This window comes from Tachypleus tridentatus, chromosome 11, assembly GCF_004210375.1.
Source record: "Tachypleus tridentatus isolate NWPU-2018 chromosome 11, ASM421037v1, whole genome shotgun sequence".
Lineage (NCBI taxonomy): Eukaryota > Metazoa > Arthropoda > Merostomata > Xiphosura > Limulidae > Tachypleus > Tachypleus tridentatus.
In genome coordinates this window covers 82558803-82582808 of record NC_134835.1, presented here as the reverse complement: position 1 = coordinate 82582808, position 24006 = coordinate 82558803, and the positions used below count along the sequence as shown (strand labels likewise).

The following is a 24006-nucleotide window of genomic DNA, read 5'->3' as shown; positions in this document are numbered from 1 at the left end:
AAGGCTTTGGTAAAATGGGCAGGTAAACAAGGCAGTTGAGGAAAGATGAATCTATGATTGGCCTTCAGTCCCCAGTTTTATTGAGGACTACAAAATGTCAGGAATAAAAAAATTGATGAATGATGAAGAACAGGTTTGATGGCCTGCTCAGAAAGCAATTCCCAAGCCACTTCTGACAGATACTGACTGGTCATGGGATCCCAAGTAGGAAGGAAGGAGATTGGAAAAGAAGGTATGGGAGGTAGAAAAAGAAAGAGGTCATAAATCTTCCTGACAAAACATGATGGACCCTTTGAACCCTTGACAACGAAACACCAGCAATGTAAAAAACTGACAAGCTACCCCAGCTGGACTAGAGCCCACCAGTAATGTTGGTGATGTGGGGTGCATTTCTGAGAAAACAAAAAGCACAAAAAATAAGTGTTTGGAGGAGGAATAACAGAAAATGGCAATAGGTGTCACAAGGGGCTTCGACCAAGTCAAATGTCAAACAATATTGATAAGGGTAGATTATTGTTGGGCCAATGCCATCCATGGCTCCCAGGATTGTATCAAAAATGTACTGCTGCAAAAATGGAGTCATACATAAATCCTAAATGTAAATGGACCTGAGCCAAAATTTCATCATAATCTAGTGTGTTTCAACAACAGATAAAACACACATGCAAAGCCACAGCAGAAGACGACAAACACGCTAGTATGGAGGAAAGAAGGAAGAGCATCTCCACACATAACAACTTGGGATTTACATGGAGATCTTTTCGAGAGAAGCTATAAAAAATATATACCATAAAAAGTTTGTAAGGGTAAGATGCTGTTAGTTTATTTAACTGGAAAGACAAATAATATTATTATAAACAGTAGTTTAAAATAGCTGGTTTAATTCCTAATCTCTATGGCTTTCATATTTTGTACATTTGGACTGCAATTGAATTAGACAGAAATGAAAAAAAAACAGATTTGATTTTGATACTGGATTATAGTGTAAATGTAGATGTAACGTGTATATGTAGAAACACACAACACATACATACATATCCTTTAAAGTGATAGCACATGAAAATATTTTTTTTCCAATTATTGATTGTGCTTGCCTTGAATAATATTACACAAAGATGTAATTTGCAAGTGAAACACAAGTAAAGAAGGGTACAAAACATACAAGTTCAAAAACAGTATTTATTACATAACTGTATGAGCCAAAGCACACTGTTGCAAGATCATAACAGAATACCGAAGTGGTGCGAACAATTTCAAACATGAGTGGTATTATTTAATATTTTAACACTAAATATCAACTTTTTGCAGATCATATATTAATGTAACTCCACAAATTGACCTGAAAAATTCTTCACAGATGTACATAACTCTTTCCTGACTATTCATTCAACAATTTTAATGTGTTACTTTCACATCATGATTGTGACTCAATATTTCACTTAATACCCAGTTTGTGAGTCAATGAAACTGAATTCAAAAGTACTGTTATCTTTTCCAACATTCAAATTAAATCCAAAAGGTCTAAATCTGTTAGCCTCTAAAATCATACTTCACTCCAAAAATAACATTTTCTGAATAGTATTTGACCATAAAAAGACTGAGTTTAAGAGCAATCGACTGAGCCATGTTAATCTTTGTAAGACTTTCTTGGCCACTGGCCATCTTCACTGACAGAAATTTGTGAGTAGAGATATAATGGTTTTATAGAGCTAAGGAACCAGATTCTGCACTGACCAACATCTGTAGCCACTACCATGTTTTGTGTGGGATGTTTTCAGACTAGAGTGAGTTTTATTCCTTTACAGCTTGAAAATTAATACAAATTTAGGCAAATGATTGATAAGTCAGATTCCAGATACTGTAATGAGTTCTATTCAGAATTAAAAAAAGAAAAAGGAATACTAAAAGGGTTTGTATAAGAATCAACCCACCAAACATACCTCTCTGATCACAAAAAGAAGAATATGATAATAATGGATGGTTATTTGGTACATTCTCTTTATTTACGACTTTTGTACCAATCATTTCAGATAACATTTTATACTGTTGCTTAAAATAATACAAAAATATGGAAAAACCAGTGAGGTCAGCAGTTGTTCAAGTTAAAAGCTCTAAACTAGTGACATAACAAACTGTTCAATAAACATGTGTCTCTTGTATTCAAAATGCTACAAGAACTACAATATATTAGGCAAAGAAATGGTGATGATACAATATCCTTATTTTACATTGACTTATGAGTACTTACATATGTGCAAGGTGAATGTAATTTTGTAGTTCGAAAGGAAAATTTTCCCATTATTTTTGTCTTCTACTGAACAAAACCTTACAGTTATTACACTAAACTGTTAGTTATTAGTTTGCAGAAATATTTTCTCTAACATTTTACAAAATTTAAAATTTTGAATGAACTTTTCTTCTTTAATTCAAAAACTGTGAATTGTATAATTAGTGGAACTTTAAAGAGTGCTATCTGTTTGATTACTTGTATCAAATGTGAGATTACCAATGTAGAAAAAACAAGCAGACAAGTGCATGAGTCAGAACATTTTGCAGCTAAATAGTTTTTTATGCAAAAAAACCCAAAAAACAAACCAAAATGGGCTACCTGTGTGCCCACTACAAACATGAAAACCAAGTTTCACTGATCAAAGAGAAAGAGTCAACCATTAGTGTGAAAAGTAGCTGGCAACTTTAAATTTACCTTCTTGTTAGCTATTACTGACTTTACAATAATTAGTTGAATCATTATTATTGTATTTGTAATATTGTTATAATCTAGTTTTGCTTGTATGAAGATCAAAAGTATAGAGTGGGACAAAAGTAATTATATAGTTGTTTTGTTTCAAATGTGGTTTGGTTTCTAATTCTAAAAGTCTTGGTGTGAAACAACAATAATTAAACAGGTTCTAATTGTCTTTGTAAGAGATTCTGCAGTACAAACTATATAATATCAACTGTTCCAGCAATATAGTAGAAATTTATAGTAACTTTGGATTGATTCTTTATTATTCTTATTATAAATAATGACAAGTTGTCCTATTTTACGCATTTCAGTGGCTGACAGGCTATTTACAAGCATTTGTAGTCCACTTGTGATCTTACAACAATATACTTAGACTCATTCATCAGCATGACACAAAACAGTTGCTGGGCTTTTGCATTTAATCTTTTATGCTCTTATAATAATTTCAGTTATATTCATATCTTTCAGTGTTGCTGTCACTTAATGAAATGAAATACTGAGAGAAAAATATTTTTATAAGAAATATATATTAGTTGCACTTATATATCAATAAGAGCTTTCGGAAATACTGACAAAAAATACATATTACATTTTTTTATTTGATGATCGTTTGAAAAATCAAATCAAAACCTTTTAGGTAACTAAACAATCTTCTGAGCATAGCTTGTAACTTAGTATTTAAAAATAAAAGAAAATCTTCATTAATTCATAATAAAGAATGCATTCAGTGATTTGAGATTTTACTCTTCCAAAGGCTATAGTGTTTGTTTTTAGGGATACTTTCTAACATACCACACTTAACACTTGTAATAACTATAAATTACTTTAATAATATTTTCTCCGAGACAGTTTATGACAGATTAAGTGTCACAAACAAACAGAAGATGAAGAAACAGCTATTAATCGAATCACAACTAAGGAAAAGGTTATACACATCAGAGGCTACTGTACAATATTTACATATCACAGACTAAGTGACGAATTGTTAGAGATTTATTTACTACTCATGACAGAAAATCACAACTAAGGAAAAAGTTATACATATCAGAGGCTACTGTACAATATTTACGTATCACAGACTAAGTGACGAATTGTTGGAGATTTATTTACTATCCATGACAGAAAATCACAACTAAGGAAAAAGTTATACATACCATAGGCTACTGTACAATGCTTACGTATCACAGATTAAATGCATGTCTTTTTAAACCTTTACTACTTTCACTGCATCAGACAGAAGTATTAAGTGCTTCACAGCTAGATTTTAATAGGAGAGCATGCAATTTTTTATCAGGGCCATTTGTTAAAATATAAATTATGAAATAATTATTTCATAATTAAATCAAATAATTGAAGTTTTGTATCACCTCATTCTGAACCATCCAAACCCTTTCCTTTCTCATCTCATGCACTAGACCAAAGATATCCACGTAGTCATACTTCTGAATGTGTTGTAAGATATGATCTAGAGCAATAAATGTTCCTGATCTTCCAACTCCAGCACTAACAATAAAAAAAAAACATATTTCAGCTGTTTCAGCTTTAAAATTATATAACACTATGTAACAAAATGTTTACTTTTTCTTGTTCCTGGGCAGAAAGTGTTCTTTCCCAATTGCTTATGCCTAAAGTAAATGGAAAAGACTTATTTTTCTCTTCAAACTTTGCTTTTGTGACCTGTGAGTGTATAACGAAAACATGATGGAAGACTATATTTGGGGGCTGATACGTGAAAGTGATTTACATTACAGTCACGAATCTCGAAAAACTACTCACTTCTAAACATTTTTGTAAACTTTAGTATAAATACATATAAATCTTGATTCATATGTTGTTTTATTCAGACCTTATGTAAATGAAAATGTGCAAATTTTTCTGTTTTTACATAGAAAATAGGTTAATTTCTAAATTTCATTATCCAGGTCACAAAAGCAAAGTTTAAAGGGAATAATGGCCATTTTCTGAACTTTTACAGCATAAGCAATTAAAAAATAACACATACTATCCAGGAATAAAATTTGTGTTACATAGTGTAATTTGAGAAACACTGCATATTTTACATTTTTTAGCATGCATCCCACAGTAACTATTAAATATATTAGAAACCTCAAAAACTGTTTGTTAATTGTTTATGCAACGAACAAAGATTGCAAACTTATGGTACTCTATCAGATATATATATTATCCCCAAAAAAAAACTACTTTAGTTGAAAACAGACTTAATTTAACATCAATGCCTTTATTACATGATTATTAAAGGGGAATGTACACTGCAGAAGTCTTCACAGTCTGAAATATCAAAAAGTGAAAATTATTATTGTTATTTTAATAGAGATTGCATTACCTTTCAGTTGAGATAAAAGACAATTCTATAAGACACACTGTTTTACAGCAGCATATAAGTAACAAACGTTGAACAAAACCTAGGTATTTATGAATTATTACCTGCAATGTACTAGTATAGGTCTGTTATCTTGCACTACACGTTCTCGAAAGGTACGAACAAACTTAATGAGTATTTGTGGAGGACTTGGCACTCCAAAATCTGGCCAAGTTGTGAAATGAAAGTGTCTCACCATACGAGATTGGTCATTCTAAATAAAAAAGAAAAAAATGAAGTTATTAAAAAAAAGTTTGAAGTACATTTCTAAAATTTTAATCTAAATATGTTTGGATATAATTTGTTCCCAATAAATAATTTTTTTTTACTTTAAATACAAAAGTATTTTATTGTTTTCACATTACATTTGTGTCGTGCTAAGGATTCTTCCATAGTAAGTGTCAGTGACTTGTAAGCATTAAATTTGACAATAAATGGACAGTACACACTCCACTTGCTTTAAAATAATATATATGTGTATATATAAATATACTTAAAATCTGTCACATGTACATAAAAAATTATTTACACTATGGAATGTTGTTGTTTCTAAAATTCTTCCCAATTCTCTTTTCCTGTCAAAAGCCTACTTAGGTTGATTCAACTATACTAGAATTGAAGTGACAAGACAAACAATTTTTTTTCCCTCTCTTATTACAATAATATCAGTGAATAATTCACTAACACTAGGTCCAATATGGCCAGGTTCCTATGGGCACTTGACACCCAATCTGAGGATCATGGGTTTGCATCCCAGTCCCATCAAATATGCTTGCCATTTTAGCTGTGGAGGCATTATAATATGACAATAAGTCTTACTCTTTGTTGGTTAAAGAGTAGCCCAAGAGTTAGCAATGGTGTTAATTATTAGCTGCCTCTCCTCACGTTTTCCACTGCTAGTGCAGATAACCCTCATGTAGCTTTGCACGAAATTAAAAAGAAACAAACCAAACAAACATGCTATCTCGTAGCTTGCTACAACTGTATCTCGAACTTCAAGTAATTGTCTCCTTTTCATTAAAGTCCACACAGGTTGGTTCAGTTATTTTATAAGACCCTTTAATAAGACAAATTATTCTCCTTATCTCTATTAAACTGCAAAACTCACTTTATGATAAAAACTGTTATGGCTAAACACTCACACACCAGCTAACTTTCCCTTTCTAACAAATTTTCTGACTGAACTACACTTGACTTTTTCAGTATGTTATTTTACTTAACTTGACTTGCTCTTGTTTGGTTGTCTATTTTTATATGTTAATCACTGAGGGCTGGAACTTTCCATTTCAATAGCACAGACTTAACAATACTCAGTAAGAAAAATACTGAAGGTTCATGTAATGTGATGTCAACAATATTAGTAATGCTTCGACAACAATGTAATTACAAACACAATGTACAACTAGTACAGAATTAAGTAAAGAAACTTGTCATAACTACTGTCTTTAAAATAATTAACTTTTAACTCTTCTGTCATGGAAAACTAAACAATCATTAACTATTAACAGATGTATTGTGTATTAGATAATACCTACAGATATTTTTTATTGAAATTACTCACTTACGTAAAAATGGAGTTAATCTTTATCAGCTAAATGTAAACTACAGTTATACCTAATAAGACAGCACTGTGTATAACTCTTTGAAACCTAGAAGTGAACTAAGTATGTTTTCATCCAAACCTGAGTTTCTTCAATAAATTCATATAGGCAAAAAGTGATATTTAATATCACTTTTAATATATTTTAATATTAATTTTAATATATTTCTTAAGTTAAGAAAGATACAGTTAAAGACTGTTAAAACATCTGTATAAGAAACACAGAATCTGATATTTTGAAGAATAGAGTTAATCTGCATTAATGGGAGATCTGTGTGTCCAGCACTCTTAAACAATCTTTGATAATTTCATTAAAGTAATCTGACATCTACATTTTAAAATACCATTAACAGTTTACATAACTTTCTACAATATAAATTCAAAACGTTAAAATAACTAAGGATTAATTCATATTACAATTTCATACAAAATATTTCAAACAAAATTCTTAACTAACAACATCACAAAATGTGATTTTTGTGCGGAACTCTTAATTTCATAAATTTTTGCAAAAGCATATTTTGAGTTTTATTTACAAATTTTATGAATCATAATAAAACTCATTATACCTTGCAGACTTGAAACTCTGATATTGTCCAGTCTGTATACAGGGATTCATTAAAAACAGTAACTTCAATATCTCCATAATACACGGGTTGTGTGTCAAATGGCCAATAATGATCACACTTTTCTCTTCCCTTCTCAATACAACGAGTGAGCATAACAATTACACGGATGTTCTGTTCCCATATCATTCTCCAGAAGTCGTCTCTGGTACTAAGAAGAGGGCCTTGAGTCACTATGAACTCTCGAGGAGAATTGTACCCCTAATGAAATTGATACAAGGTTAAGAATGAATGAGAGATTTGTTTTTTATTAACATCTGTCTATCTAAGTCAGATGGCTGTTGTTATTTGTAATATTCACTTTCTGAATTACTTCATGTGAGAATTTTCATGAAATGAAATTGAAGTACAATATATTTTTAAAGAATACAAAAAATACTCATGCAAAGAGTAATTCTGAGCTTTAGTATTAATACAATCAGCAAATAAAGTATACTTTTTGAGCTATTATATATGTTGGAACAGGAATATTCTCTTTATAGATGGATTATTGAAAGACAATTTATGAACTTTATTCAAAGCAACAAATCAAACAAATACAAAATTAAGAAATCCATGAGTTACACTCACAGGAATATAATTAGCATTGATATAATCAGAACCTTCCTCATCATCTGTGGGAAGTAGCTTTACACGAGAATGGTCATATGGTAGAATGTTGGTGAAACGATTCTTTGGTCTGTTAACAGGTAAGTCTGCTGCAGAACATGGTTTTTCACGTCCTACATATTTGAGAAGTTCAAACTCTTCAGAGAACCTAAATTCAGAATCCGCTGACATAATTTTAAAATGTTCTGCAAAATCTCTCAACTTGATGGGCCGACTGTAATAATAGAAAAAGACAAGGTTTAAACACAATGTAATATTTTCATGAAAGTAAACCATTTGTCAATTTGCCCAAATAAGGCTACAATATCAAGTTTTACACTATATGTCTAATTTCTGCAAACTAATGAAATAAAAACTTTGTTTCAGATAAAGATGAATGAAAATAAAACAATCAGTAATAGTTCTAGGAATTTGCACTTGTTGGGAAGGTTTTTTTTCTTCAAGTTATTTGCTTGTTTGTTTATGTTGAAAACATATAGGTACTTCTATGGATAATCTTTGTCATGCCCACCAATTATACCAAAATATGGTTTACACAAGCCCTCAACCTTACCTCTCATACAATGGGACAATTTAACTTAAAAAAAAAATGTAGTTAAAAGCAGCATTTAACTACCAACCTGTATTACAAACAAAAACACAATAATCAGAGCTAAACGAACTAAAGTTGTTGACTTTATAATGTTTCTGTTTATGACCTAATGTTTACAGTAGACAAATCTGCTTTCAACAAAAATATATGCTTTTATTGTTGCACTAACATGTTTGCATGATGTAAATTAAACTTGGGGGCAAGAATTATTAACCAGCCTCTTTTTTTTAAATACTACAAATAATATTTTTCAAATGTTTTCCAACTCATGTAAATGATTAATCCTTGAAGTTAAACATATTTATCTAATGCCTGATTACAAAAACATGGTCTTTCAGCTGAGATAAGAGTGCATATCCTGCCCTTCTGGAAATGCCTCTGCAAACTCTATGTGCTTATAAAAATGCATTTTAACGTACATTAATCAGTACTTTAGTTTAGGTATGATTTATGTTTCTTTCACATTTGTTTCAAAATTTCAAGAAAACAATCACCTTATTATGATTTCACTTTCATTAATTGAAAAGGCATCTTCTTTTCCAAAAACGTCATTGGTTTTCTTGACAAAAGGTCTAAAACGGTGACGGTATATAATGATAAGAATGATGCCCATGGCAGCCAGAAGAAACAAAGGAACAAGAACTCCAGCAATAAGTGCAGTGTTATTTGGATCTGTTAATTAAAATTTACAAAACATGTGGGAAAATAATTATTAGAGAATAAAATAAAAGCTGGTTAAATGATTAAAAAGCACATTAAAAATGAATTTTCCTTTGAAATTCACAATGTCACAGCCATATCTTAAATTAAGAAAAAAAATTAGAAAATTAGTATAAAAGAAAACTATCAAACAACAAGAAATAATTTTTACCACCTTAATTTCAACATTTATAAAAATATTCTTTTGAAACATATGTATACTATAAATCCCAAAAAAAGGAAAATATAATGTCATATAAAAGATTCATACTTTTATTCTCTTACTGATAATACATAGTAACTTCTGCCCTATGTAGGTTTGAAATATTACAATGTATATCATATGATAGACTGAGAATGATTCACATATGTACTTAAACTTTATTAAAATACACTTCATAAAAACACTTAAAGTGTCACTGCAACTCAGGAAGATTTCTTGGCAAAAATATATCATGATACATAACATTAAACAAGCTCATTTTTCCTTATGATGAGGAAATATAAAAAAGCCACTCAAATACAAAATAAGTTGACGGCTTGATAATATGTGCATGATATAAGTTACAAAGATACTCTAAGTAACATATGACAATCCGGATGGTTGTGCTACCAGGCACTGACCCCTCATGTGACTCGGGTTGTGTCAACAGGTACTGACTTCTCATGTGAAGACCATACTATTTAACTAATGACCACCAAAAGCAATCTGATACATAGCAAACAACCTACAATATTCAGACTTTATATTAAATTATCAAACTGGTACTTAACAGGTGGTGAAAGAGAGCCCTTGACTTGTGTTACCAATGTCTTTATAGTTGCCTACTGAGTTACTGATTCCATCTTTTGCTTTTTTTTTTTTAAACTACACCACGTGTTACCTGGTTTTCCGATAATTTCACTTTCTTCAGATGTAAATGATGATTTATAGCATTTCCACTTTCACCTCACTACAGCGGAAGAGGTCAATATCCTACCAATGGAATTATACTGGATTTGATAAGGATGCTTTCCTTGCGAGTTTGTCAGCTTCCTCATTATGTTTATTCCTGTATGGCCAAACATATGTATCCAAGTGATGGTCTTACCATGTGACTGTTTTGCTTTCTGCCATACCAACAGATCAAACACTCTAAATTTATAGAGTACTGCTTATGAGTCAGCACATATATCATAATGGTGACACTGACAATTTGTGGTTTGGCACTTTTAGTAATCCAGAGGATAGATTGGTTTATGGTTTCCATTTACATACTTATGTTGCTTGTGGGAAGCTTGATTGCTCAACCAATCTTACACAGAATGTTGTTGCTCCATTAAATGATGAATGCCCAACCATTTCTGTCACCATCTTTGGTGTAGGAACCATCTGTGGCTATGATGCTCTTTAAGAGTTGTGACAGACGTTTTTAGCTTCCTCCCCAAGTCCAATCTCTACATTTTCTGTTAAGGCTGATATCCACAAATCCTAGTGGATCTAAATGTTTATTCCAACTGGGCAAACCTGATATTTGCTATTTATGGGTTATCTCAGTGGCAGCTGTATATCACCTGTACACTGGTACCTTTGGTAGCCCCGGATAATTTAGTGTTAATGAGACTGGTGTAGTTGAGTTACGTTTGCCAAAGATTATCCTAGACACTTCGTTGTTTCTTCCAAGGGAAAAGTAGTGTCTACAGAAGATGGTAATGGCTTGCTCTCACAAGTTTGCCCATTGTAGAGTGTGTTGAACATGGCTTTGGCAGGACTAATGACCATTTCCACTAGGTAATTCAATCACTCTGCTAAGGAATGGGCTCATCCTTCATTTAGTTTCAACTGTACTAGAGCCTTTGCTGCACACCAGAATGTCATCAGCATAGTAGTATATGGTGTATATATTGAAAACTATACAGCAACAATGTAATAAGAGTGAATTTAGTTTTCAAGCATATTTCCATCACAAGTCCCCTAATATTTGAAAATTTTCTAAATTTAACAGCTAATATTAAAAAAAACACATTTCTGACGACTAGTATACTTACAGGTATTTTGAATTCAAGTCCACATCATAAAGAAAACTCAAAACTTCCTGAACACAGTATTGTAACATATATTCTTTATTACAGTGCACACTATGTTTTTAGGCATTTTAGAAAGACATTTTAGTGTAAAACCTGGTTTCTCATGATGAAAACATGATAAATTAAGCAGAGCAGTTGCTGATTGTGGATAAAATAAAAAGACTAATTTTAGTTAGTTGCTTGGCAATTTATCCCTAAAATGAAGTAGCAGAATTTTAAGGAAATGAAATAATGAAATTTCTGGTGACTTTCTTTTTTGCTTTATGTTTAAAAGCATAATGACAAAAATGCAGAATTTACATAAACATAATAGTGCAGAAACTAGAATTCAGAAATTATAGCACTACAATAGAGATTTTTTTTGCAACATAACTTATTATTCAATGTTTTGATTTTATTACCTGTTTGTACTGGGGGAGAATAAACAGTATCAGCAAACTTATCAGTTGTTGTATAACCACGCAGTTTAATTCTGTACATAGATCCTGCTTTCAAGGGCCCATTACAGTATCGTGTTGAAGGTAGACAATCCATGTTTCCTATAATGAAGTCTTCCACTGAACTATCATTAAATGGTTGATATGGTTCTGTCACCTAGGTTTATAAACAAAGGTACAATAAATATTTATAAATGTATTTACTTTGATTTTAACAACAAAGCTCTAATTAAAGAGCATCGCTCACTTTTAATTTATGTAGAAGTTATCTTTATAAAACCTGCTGCAGACAGTAATTGATAATTCAACTGTGACACAATGCAAATAGGAGCACAAACATCTGCTCAAAATCTCATTTACCAAGTTTTTAAGACTGACAGAGGGCTTATTATATCATCAGAACAAAAGACCCTGCCTGATACAGTCATATACCATACATTTCTATTTTCTTGTAATATCATAGTATGTACTATGAAGTTATTCTTAGTTTTTACAACAACACATAGTTGAGAAAACCATCAAGTTCATCCATTTAAACTGCTTTTGCCCTTCTTTATTAGGAGATAATATAAGTTCTGGCATAGGGTGGGTATTGCTGTAACACTGCACTTTGGCAAAGCTGTTGACAACAGTGTCATGCAATCATTGAACAGATGATATTTCAAGGTTAAGGCCTCATCTATGTTTGAATGAAAATAAATAGTCATGTGATTATTGCTCATCATTCTAGATAAATAAAGCACTTCTTATATAATGTAAGAAACATTGGAACTGAAAAGTTTGGTACACAGTTTTAAAGAATAAGTAGCCTGAAGGAAGATCTAGTACTAAAAAATGTTCTTTGTTTAAGAATACCAAGCATTGTAAATTAATAAAGACTGTTCATTTTTTACATTACTTTGCATTTAGCCAGCATTTTTTGTGCTCAGACTCATTTAGTCAGGGATACAGTATTATTCCATAATCATTATCCTGCTAAATACCCTTTTAATCTGTAAACCTATACAGATTATCCCTAAATATAGGGATAATCTTTAAGTGCTACACCATTGCACTTAAATTAATTCAGTTTGATCTGATTATTCCACACCTATATTATGAGTAAATACAGTCACACATTTAGCATCACCTATTACTGGGACATTCACTGCCTCTAAAATGCAGCCTATTAATGACTTGTGGTACTATAAACAACTTAATACACAGTTACTCTGTGGTTTCATGTGTATACAACACTTAATGCCATATTGCCATTGTCCACTTCTATTAAACATTAGTTCAGCCAACTAACTAGCAGATCAACAAATAACTTTTAAACAATGTGATGCAACAGCCAGAGGTCAGCCAATAAATAAGAACATCAAACATTATCACAGTTTTAAAAAAAATATATTACTTGTAAAAAAACTAAACAGCAGACAGAAAACATTGTATATTTATTTTGAACTCATGAAATTTCAGGCCAAGACCTTTCATCAGACATGCAAACACCATTATAAGAACCAAGTAAGAAACAAATCTGAATTGGAGTATCCAAATGGAAAAGTATAAACAACATCATATACACATTACAAAAATAGGAAAATAAAACAAACAAGATAGTAAAACACAGATCTATGATAATTAATAAAATAAAACATTTGTAAATGATTGTTTGTTTTTGAATTTCTCGCAAAGCTACATGAGGACTATCTGTGCTAGCCATCCCTAATTTAGCAGTGTAAGACCAGAGACAAGGCGGCTAGTCATAACTACCCACTGCCAACACTTGGGCTACTCGTTTACCAGCCCTATTGTTAAAAACAGAACTATAATTTATAGAACTAACTAGATTCTTTAAAATATATGGTGGTAGTCTAATCTCTAAAAACAATGTTAATAACTTTCTTTAAAGTAATGTCATGGAAACTAGATTAACAGTTTCTTCTCATCACCCATATGTACTCAGTGCACCCATATCAAGCATCATTATTTACACTAATTGTTTAACATAATATCATATAACACTAAACATTAATTGGGAGACTTTTGTAAAATTTAGCTAATTTGTGCTTAAAAGTTAGCAATTAATAATGAATGATAACCATTCACTACTTTTGTAAACTTGAGCAAGAAACTGCTAATCTTGTTTTCTTAGCCTAACCAATATTTATATATTTGCAAATGTTTTTAACTGCTCTAAATCAGCCATCTTTAATCTGAATGATAAAAAATCTAAAAAGCTTCTACCTTTACTCTTAGATGAAGCTGTAGTGCAATTTTCAGACAGAAAACTCACACGACATTTTACACAGGTGTGCACAAACATTTTGGTCAAAACTGAGCAGTTTTTGTTGAATAACTTTGTATACATAGATTATATTTAGACCAATTTAAATCTACTTGTAGGCTGTACAAATCCATCAGTGCACAAAATTTGAAAAAAAAATCCACAAAAGTGAAGTATGTTTTTCTGTGAAATAATGTCTCTGTATTTTAGGTGCAAAAACAAAAAAACAGGAAGAAATTTGATCAAAATTGGAAATTTTATAACTTGCACATTTCTTGAGATAGCCTTAAAATTTGGTATGTGATACAAGGGCTCAGTAGAGCACATCCATTGAAAATACTGGTAATTTGTATAAAATCACACTCTCAGCTACAGAAAGTGAAAATGGTTAAACCTTATTTCACTTAATAACACACAGCCTGTTCTGCATGTGTTTTGACTGCACAACGGACTGCCATGTGTCTTGATAAGGGGAAGAAAATACCACAAAATTTCCTTTCTACAATTTATAAATTATTAGTTAAAGAAATAAAAAGAGAAACATGAGAACACAGTCATGCAAGTATGTAAAATTTAGGTCGTAGTGATGAGAAGGAAACAATAAATGAATAAAAAGAGAAACATGAGAACACAGTTATGCAAGTATGTAAAATTTTGGTCGTAGTGACGAGAAGGAAACAATAAATGAATGAAGATTTTTTATTCAATTCCATTTAATTATCTCAACGTGGGCTTTATTAACTTCGCCAACCAGATGACCAGTCTGTGCTTATTTAAAGTCTTTACAGACTGAATACTTTGAACTTTCAATATAGTGTGTATAGCTTCACAAAATATGGCAGCCTTTCAGTTAACACTATAAGTATTTCACATAAAAGAATCATATTTTTAGCAAAGTATTTTTAACAAATTAAAATAAAGCTTTGACCACACATATATAGTGAACATTTGTTTTGATGTTAAGATTAAAAATAATTTAAAAATAGTTTCTCTAAACTACTTCTATGCAGAATCCGTCAATTTGACTAACTAGCAACCACCAAAGAAAAAAAATTGACATAAATCTAAGTTACTTTTTTCTTCCTATACTGATTTCATATTGTAACATAAAATAGCATTTATTTATTTTAAGCAGCTTTAAGCTCATAACAGTATACATCTATAAATTGTAAATCACTCAGTGAATGTGAGGTTCATGTTATGCTATCAAAATACATTACCTAAGAGCTATTATGAGCTACTTGTGTGTTTAATATATAATTAAACATAAGAGAGAACTGTTAACAAATCTTGAAGGGGAGGATGAGGCAGGAGGGATCTGACTTTCTATTTGCTGGCTCTCTAATCAAACAAAACTGAAAGGTATAAAAATTATAATTTGTTTGAGAAATGATGATTTTTAGTGAATAATTTGTGTTTCATTTCATAATTTTTAGAAAGGTGGTGGATAAAATAGTGAAGAGAAGATGCCTAAGGAAATTCAGAATTTTTTAAATTATTACCTTGTAGAATTATGAACTTAAAACTTATTTGTTATTAAAATATGTATTATTTGCTAAGATTTTATACTATATTAATTGGTATAACACAAAGTAGTTCAACAAAATTTTGAATGTAAGATATTAAAACTTTGTCTCATGAGCAGCAAAGGAAACTTGGGGTGAGAGGTTTAAGGAAGGAGTTTCCAGGATGAAAATGATGTGTTGCTCTTTGCTTTCACCTCAGGAATGTTCAACTAGAGCAGAACTTAAGATAACTGGTTTAAGATGTGAAAGCTCATGTTTTTCATTGCAAAAATGTTGAGAAATTAGCTGATATTACCATTAATAACATGTATTTCATGTTCATGAAATCTCTTACTTCCTTTTGGGCCTTCTCATCAGTACATAAATGATTACAAAAATCATAAGTGATGAAGGGGATAACATACTCAGAAAAAACAAACATATTGATAGGTACGTCTTTACAAAACTGAAACAATCAAATGATATAAGCTTGTTTTCTTCAAATTTGCACCACTTTAAATATTTTATAAATTTCTTGTAAATGAAAAAATCTTGTTAATCCAGAATTTTGTTACCTGATATGGAGGCCAAGAAGAATAAATCTGAATATCTGCCCATGATGGCAGCTCCAAACTACTGGATTCCTTTGCAGTATCTTCAGCAACTATCAGTGTATATGCTATGATAGTGCCATGAGTATTAGCAAAAAAATGTTTATGGTACCTTACTTGAATTGTTGTGGATGTATGACTGATTATAGTAGGAAAAATATGACTTGATGGTACAGGAGGAGCTGGAAAATAGAAGTTTTACTTAGGATATCCCCACAAAAGAGTAGTTTCGAAGACACAACTTAACATATAGTTTTGACACTGAAAGTTGCAAAAGTAAACCTCACCTACTTTCAATAAAACAAGTTAATAAAACCTCAGACATTTAGATAAAAGTATCAACAGAATCAGGGATAAATTTACCAACAAGGAATTTAACTGCAATGTTACTACTTTAATGAATACCAGTCTGTACTAAGAACTTCTGAAAACTTTCTATTTATTGGTATGCAAATACTTTGAAAAGAATCTACTAAAAATATGTGCATCACATTGTATAATTGCATAGTATCTTCACTTGATTTTCAACTCAAAGTAGAGTTATTGCTAAATGTGTTTAACAAACTAATCTTTATAATATTAAAAATTATGTTTAAGCACATGAATATTGCCAATATATTTATAATTAATAATGAGATCATAAGAAATGTATTACGTTAGAATGGTTACTTCAATAAACAAATATTACACAAAGAACAATTTTGTGAAATGAGACTGGACACAGATAATGGAAATAGAAGAGGCTGTTTTGTGTAGATATGAAACAGTCCATAGAATAAGCAGTCATGAACACAGCTACATATTATAAGTCACTGGAAATTTTTAAACACCATGTAAATTACTTAATTTATAAGCCAAAAAATTATACAGTTAGTAACAGCTTTTTCTATGCCTTGAATAAATATTTAACAAATAGCTAGAATAACTATATGATTGTCCATCTGAGGAAATATTTTAATAAAGTTGCAGTTATTGTTAAGTAGTTTGAAAGGTACTAGAACAGGCTGTTTATGTTTTCACAGTAGAACCTTCTGTTTTGTGACATCATGTTCATTCATGTTTTAATAGCACTCAACAATTGCTTGTATGATATTTTTTAGCTTAATGGTCTCAGTTACAATTAATCCCAATATACAATATATGCATAGCATACTTTACAGGTATCCACTATTCAAAATGTATTTGGGATGAATTCTGGGGCTTTTCTCACATTCTCTGCTTTGATTTTTTTTTGTAGGATGGTATAAAATAAAACTTTTGTACAAATGGAAGCAAAGATGAATTTTTTTCCCTTCAAGTTTCAAGTTGATATCAGAGATATAGAGATAAAACCATAAAGCAATGAATATCATACAAGCTTTAGGATTTATCCAAAACTTCTGAAAAAGCAAGTTGTCCTGTTGATGATATGTGGTATTTGTATGACTTTATCATGTGATCTACACAACATATAATACAAAATTGCTATTAAACTTAGAGATTTCCTTGAGATATTACATATGCAGCAAGGGGACAAGGCAAATACATCTGTGCAGGAATATATGGAAATATAAGGTTAGTATACACTACAGATTTCATGACATATAGTACATATAGAAACAGATATTATGCAAGAAGGTCTATAGCATGATGTAGTGAAAATATATTGTTTTATACAAAACATAAACATGTAAAATTATTGTGGTTTTAATCAGAACCATACAGTTATACTGTGGGACTACAAACTAATTAGATAAAACTAATTTCTATTGAAAAGTAAAACAAACTTCAGATACTATTAACATAACTCAACAATGAAAAAATATGTCATACCCCAAATAGGCATGGTTTCTTCATGAATCACTTTCTTCCCAGGTCCAACCTGTGTAAGTGCTTGAATCTAAGCAAAATAAATTCTTGTTGTAGTAAAGTATATGGGTAAACATCTATCAACACCTACAAAAACGTTATTAGAATAAAATGTATTGATCATTGACATATCAAATCCTGCTTATCATCTCAGATTATGTATTTAACAGAGGGTGGTCCAAATTATCTTTCCTATTTTAAAATTTAGTTATTAAATAACTAAAAAAATACAAACAAGTAGTTTTGAAGATCTTGTAGCACAACTCAAGCAGTCTTTATTGGTATGTAAGTAGACTTCTACATGAACACTATTAGTGGCTTTCAGTGGATCTAACTGATATTTCATTTCAGTACACATTCATTGCAGCATGGTGATAGCATCTGTTATCCTGATCTTTAGCCCTGTGATGTTTTCTATAGATATGCAATACACAATGTCCTTAATATACCCCTCAAAGAAAAAATTCTGGTGGAGTGATAATTGGCAAATACAAAAAAACCACATAACTGGCCCAACTCCACTCAATCTTTCACCTTGGAAATATCTCATCTAGAAAGTGTCTCAGCAACAAATTCTAGTGAGATGGCACAACGTTCTTTGAAAGATTTTTCATGGTTGCATTTCCTGCAGTTCTGTGACAACAAATTCTTCCAGGATGGCAGGGTACATGTTCCCAATAACAGTGCTCTCAGCAAAACAGAAAGGAACAATAATGGTGTCACACATGAAACTGCACCACATATTCACCTTTAGGCAATTTTAGTGATGCCATGGAAGTTTTCTGGGCAGCAAACACAGAAATTATGACAAATCACTTTAACCAAGGTATGAAATGTAGTCTAAACAGTACATAAGCTAGAAATGTGTTGTCTTAATCTGTGGGGTCAAAAGAGATTTACCACAAATATCATGCACTGTGGTCTGCCATCTGGTTGCATTTCATGTACCAACTGAAGTTTGAAAGCATTTTTAAATAATATGGCATAGTAAGCTCTCGTGAAACATACCAAAGTGATTTTCATGGGTTATGCTCAAATAATTCCTGTACTCGACTGTAACATGTCACTGGCATAGGGGCTTTGCTGGATATAAGAATGTTTAGTGTGTTATTATTTAGTTAATTTTATGACTTAATTTTTAATGTCTGATTAGCTTTTATGACATGAGTGCTGAAAGCTTGTTTTAAAAGTGTAAGTTTTGACAAATTTTATTATATAACTGTGTACAAACTATATTTTGTGCATGCAGTAAGATTGTTTTAATAAGCTTTAGTAATATTTTTGGCATTAAATTACTTGAATCTTTGGCATTTTTCTCTTTACTTTAGGTAAGTATTGTTCCATTATAGCAATGAATAGTTTAAAGAATGTTTGAGGCCTCAATGAACAAATTACACATATTAGTGATGAGCAAGTGCATGTTCAGTAAAGAAAAGTCAAATAAGAGGTAACTAGGCAAATCTAGACCAAGTCACTGGCAGTTAGCCACTATGTGCAATTTATAAATAAGAAAGAAATCAAATCAGAAAATGCTAAATTACTAGCGAAGTTAGACTGTGTAATATTGTTAGTTTAGCTGTAAAGGGCAATACTGAAAGCAAGTTTCAAAGTTTAACAGATACAAGGAGAACACTTTGCCCTGTGAAAGGGTGTTCTAAAGTAATTGAACCCAACTGTGTGGACTCTGACAAAAGGAGATTATTTAAAGTTCAGAATACAACTATGATAAATCATGATATAAGGTAAGTGAACAGATCACAGATTGTGCAATAAAAGCACAGTAAAGAAAAAATAATGTCTAATCAATTCTGTTTTAAAGTAATTAAACTAGCCCATGCAGATTTTTCACAAGAAAAAAATAATTATTTAGTGTATACATGCATTCAAGTTGTTTTGAATATGTTATTTTAAAACAAGTGAATTGTGTGCTGTCCATTTATTTTTTGAATTTACCACCAATAAGTCACAGACATCTACTGTAAAAGGATTCCAGCCCACACATACATATTAAAATCACAATATTTGGTGAGTTAGTCAAAATTATTCAGTGGTAAACAAGAATAAAAAAAAAGGACTTTGAATGAAGGAACAAATAAATAGACCTATATATGTATATATACACAACCACAGTTGTAGCAAAAGTAGTGTAGAAATTACAGTCACAATACATAACCATGTCAACAGACTTTGATAAATGGCTACAAACAAGACAGTGTCTTAGAGTTAAAAGACAGTGAACTATGACAGTTTGTTAAATAGCAACAAGCAATAGAGAGAGAAAACTGTAGGCAGAGAAATGAGGAAGAAAACTTTAAAGAAGAAGAGGAAAGAGAAAAACTGAAGAAGAAAATGAGGAAAGACTGGATGTAGAAAGAGAAAGAATAAAGACAGGAGAGAGACAGAGAAAGAGTACAAAGATAGAAAGAAGAAAGGGAGAAGAGACATTGCATATAAAGAGATTAAGAGCACAACTTAAGAAAGAAGAGAAGGAAGAAAAGGAGAGACTGGAAACAGAGAAAATAAGAGCACAAAATGAGATCACCAAGCTCCCCCAAGAAAAAGATAGATGACTCAAGAATGACAATGGGGTCAGGGCCAACAAAATCAAGCCTCTCAAATCTAAAGAACAGAAAGATGACACTGATGCTTTCCCGGAGAAATATAAAAAAAAATTTGCCCAATGTAAAAACTGGAACATAGGTGACTGGGCAATCTGTCTCAGCCCATTTCTCACAGGAAAAGAGCCCCAAGTATATGAAGTCATGACATCAGAAGATGCCATGGACTATAACAAATTAGAAATGGGCTTGATGAAATGCTATGAACATGCTGAGAAAGGTGTTCAGTGAAAATCCAGAGAAGTCAAGCCTGACACTGGAGAGACTGTATTTCATTTTGTGGCACATCAATAGAGGTATTTTACAAGATAAACTAGCATGGCCAAGTGAGATAACAGTTTTGAGGAACTAGCAGATCTACTGATAAAAAAACAGTTTATGATCATATGCACAACTGATATGTTACTGTTCCTAAAGGAGAAAACACCAAAAGATGTGGATGAGGTGATGAAGTTAGCTGCACAGTATATGAAAGCCTGTGGGGAAAGTTTAATGGAAAAGTCCAAGAAAATGCAGTTAAAATCTAAACTAGTGGTGACTGACCAGAAGTAGGTGTCCACCTATGGTGACAAGAGATTAACCCTTTCCACACAGATCACAGTTCAAAGGCAATGCCATCATGTTTGTTGACTTGCACTAAAATTTTATTGAGCTACTATTGCATGATTTTATGTCAATAAATTTAGTATAAACTGTGGAATATACTTCAAATTTTAGTAGTATACATTATACAATTTTTAATTTAAAACTAAATATTAAAAAAAATACAGTTAAACATCAATTTTTGTATGTAAGATTAATTCCTACTGTATGCAAGACATTTGTTTTTATCTACTTCTTAATGACAATTGTTTGGCTTTAATCAGATTTTGATGCACATTTTGTTTTAATAAATCTTAGTGTTTTTCTTTTTTACTAAAACATGCCTATGAATTTTGTTTATTTAACAAGTTGTTAGTATCCAAACAAATGTGTCACTTTAATACCTACAATTTTAAAAAGGGATGTGTTGTACATTATATGTGGACAATAAAAACGAACACGTTAATCACAGAACTAAAATATTAAATATGGTAGGTAAAATATGAAACTTATTCATTTAAAAAGTCCACTAATGATATTAATTTAAAACTACATAAAGTAGTCGTTTTTGCAATTCAAATAATGTAAATTTGCCAAAAAACAACAATAAAAAAATTTAAAACTAATACGTCATACACAGAGAATCAACTTGCTCATATGGAAAACTAATTACATTTAACTTGTGAATGGAAGTTTGTAATCAACAAATCATGATATTGTTTTTCAGATAAATTTTTCATTTATCTTAATAAAACTGTATATAAAAATGCTACCTCAAATACATAGGTTTTTCCAGGAATAAGGTTCAGTATGGTTCCCATGGTTTTTGTAGGTCTGAATATATGATGATGAGAATCCTCTAATTCCTTGAACAACAATTAAAAGATTGAAAATAAACTTATATTTAATAGTTTATTAATAAAATCTGTATTTAAGCTAAGACCAGAGTTACTAAAGACTTCTCTACCCATTTATTATACACAGATGTAACAGATTTTTTGTCAGTACACATGAAATATATCATTATGTTAGTTAAAAGTAGGCATGAATAAATCCACACTTCTCTATGAAAATAACATTCCCCAGTTTAATATCAATATCTTCTAGTACTTTGTGATACAATCTATTTGATATTACAGCTTTAATTGGACTCAACAGTAAAACTTGATAAAGTATGATTTTTTCACTCCTACTTAAACAGTCCAAATTGCAATGAGAATGAAAAAATAAAAAGTTCATAAAGCATTTTAAAACTTCATATAATATTCAAATTTGAAATGAAAAATATACAAATGATAAATCATCTTTCAACTTCTTGTTAGCACTTGTACTTAATAAAGTGTTGTGTGTTTTTAATTCCACATTTAAGCTCTACAAAGAAAGATGTTTTTTCACAATTTAATCACTGAAACTTGAGATGTATTTACAATTTGAAAAATTGTTTAACTTTATTTGTTTCATAAATTTTCTACATTTGATCCTTGAAATAGCTTGGTATTTCATACTTCAAAAATATCATACTTCAATAAACTCACTTTCCATATGTTGGAATTGTGAAATAGTCGTAAAGTACTAAATTTCATTGTTAAAGCATGACAGATTTACTATACAGTGTCGTAAATTTTTAAAGTTTAAAGTATATTTTTGATAAATAGAAATGTACAGCATATATTAAAGAAAAAAGTGCAAGTGAGATTTGTATTATTTTCCATTTATCATTTTGCCAAAAAGTCTTGATTTCTAAATTTAAAAATATCATAGCATACTTCAAAGACAGGTTCAAGTCTAGACTGTCAGCCATACATTACTTCATGTAAATTGGTTTATAAATGCAAAAATAATTATTTAAAAAAATTACAGTTAATCTACATAGAATAAAGAAATTAATAGCCCAGCCTTATTTTGTGTAAATGTTTCAAGCACTTGTAAGCAATTTCTTAAAAATACATTTGCCAGGTATAATGAAATTAGGAGAAAAATGTTACTTATTATATTTTTAAAGCTTTTAACAGAGATAATATTTCTTACCTTCAAAACAAAGTTGACCATAAATCCTGTGAGTACTCCATTATAGTCATCTGATGGAAGATACCACTGGAATGTTATGGATGATGGTCTGATATCAATGGCTTTGAAAAAATGAACTTTTCCAGGAACTAAAAATTAAAACATTTGAAAAACATATATTGTCTCACCAATATTAAAATGTCGTAAGCTTTCATACTTAAGGATTATCAAACTGTGGAACCTGGAGCTAATGTCAGTGGTATACAAAATCAATTAATATAAAAATTATAAAATTTGTTATAAGTTAAATCTAAGCTTCCTGAGTACATATATACACTGTTTTCTCACTTCTATATTCAACTTCACATGCATAGACCTGCTACTGTGTGCTTTTCTTCAACAATAAAAATCACACCAGATATCTTCAGTTATAACACAAAAAACAGCCACATATTTCCCATTAATAGCATGTGTTAAAAAAATTCTTCTACTGAATTTTTTAGTTTGCTTTCGTTAAACCCAGGTTTGTATTTTAAAAAAATATTTAAGCAAAAAGCCTGAAAACTGAAGAATCACTGATTTAAATTATAAAACAAAATATTTCATCATTTATAAATTTATTTTTAACATTTTTACTTTTTCTGTAAAAATAAAATACAACACTAATTAAATGTCAAAAACACAGTATAAACACATTTATTTTATATAATGGAATATTCAATCACATTTACTTTGTTTTGATGCAGTTTCCCAAAAAACACAACAATCATTTTAATGAAATAAATGGATTACAATTTCTTAATAAGTAAG

At 30.7% G+C, this 24006-nt stretch overlaps 1 protein-coding gene across 6 annotated transcripts in view; it reads right to left on the bottom strand.

Moving 5' to 3' along the window:
- LOC143232609 (tyrosine-protein phosphatase 10D-like) overlaps nt 1-24006 on the bottom strand; it is a 119884-nt gene that overhangs the window by 7280 nt on the left and 88598 nt on the right. For all 6 annotated transcript variants that reach the window (XR_013017627.1, XM_076468231.1, XM_076468235.1 and 3 more), the window contains 10 exons: nt 23218-23345; nt 21963-22055; nt 17954-18020; nt 16106-16323; nt 11721-11913; nt 9048-9225; nt 7923-8175; nt 7296-7553; nt 5192-5340; nt 4114-4249 (listed from right to left, as the gene is read on the bottom strand). Coding sequence is in view for 5 of the 6 variants with exons in the window: in XM_076468231.1 (XP_076324346.1) it covers nt 4114-4249; nt 5192-5340; nt 7296-7553; nt 7923-8175; nt 9048-9225; nt 11721-11913; nt 16106-16323; nt 17954-18020; nt 21963-22055; nt 23218-23345 (1673 nt within the window). In the remaining variant the exon portion in view is untranslated. The remainder of the gene's footprint in view (nt 1-4113; nt 4250-5191; nt 5341-7295; nt 7554-7922; nt 8176-9047; nt 9226-11720; nt 11914-16105; nt 16324-17953; nt 18021-21962; nt 22056-23217; nt 23346-24006) is intronic.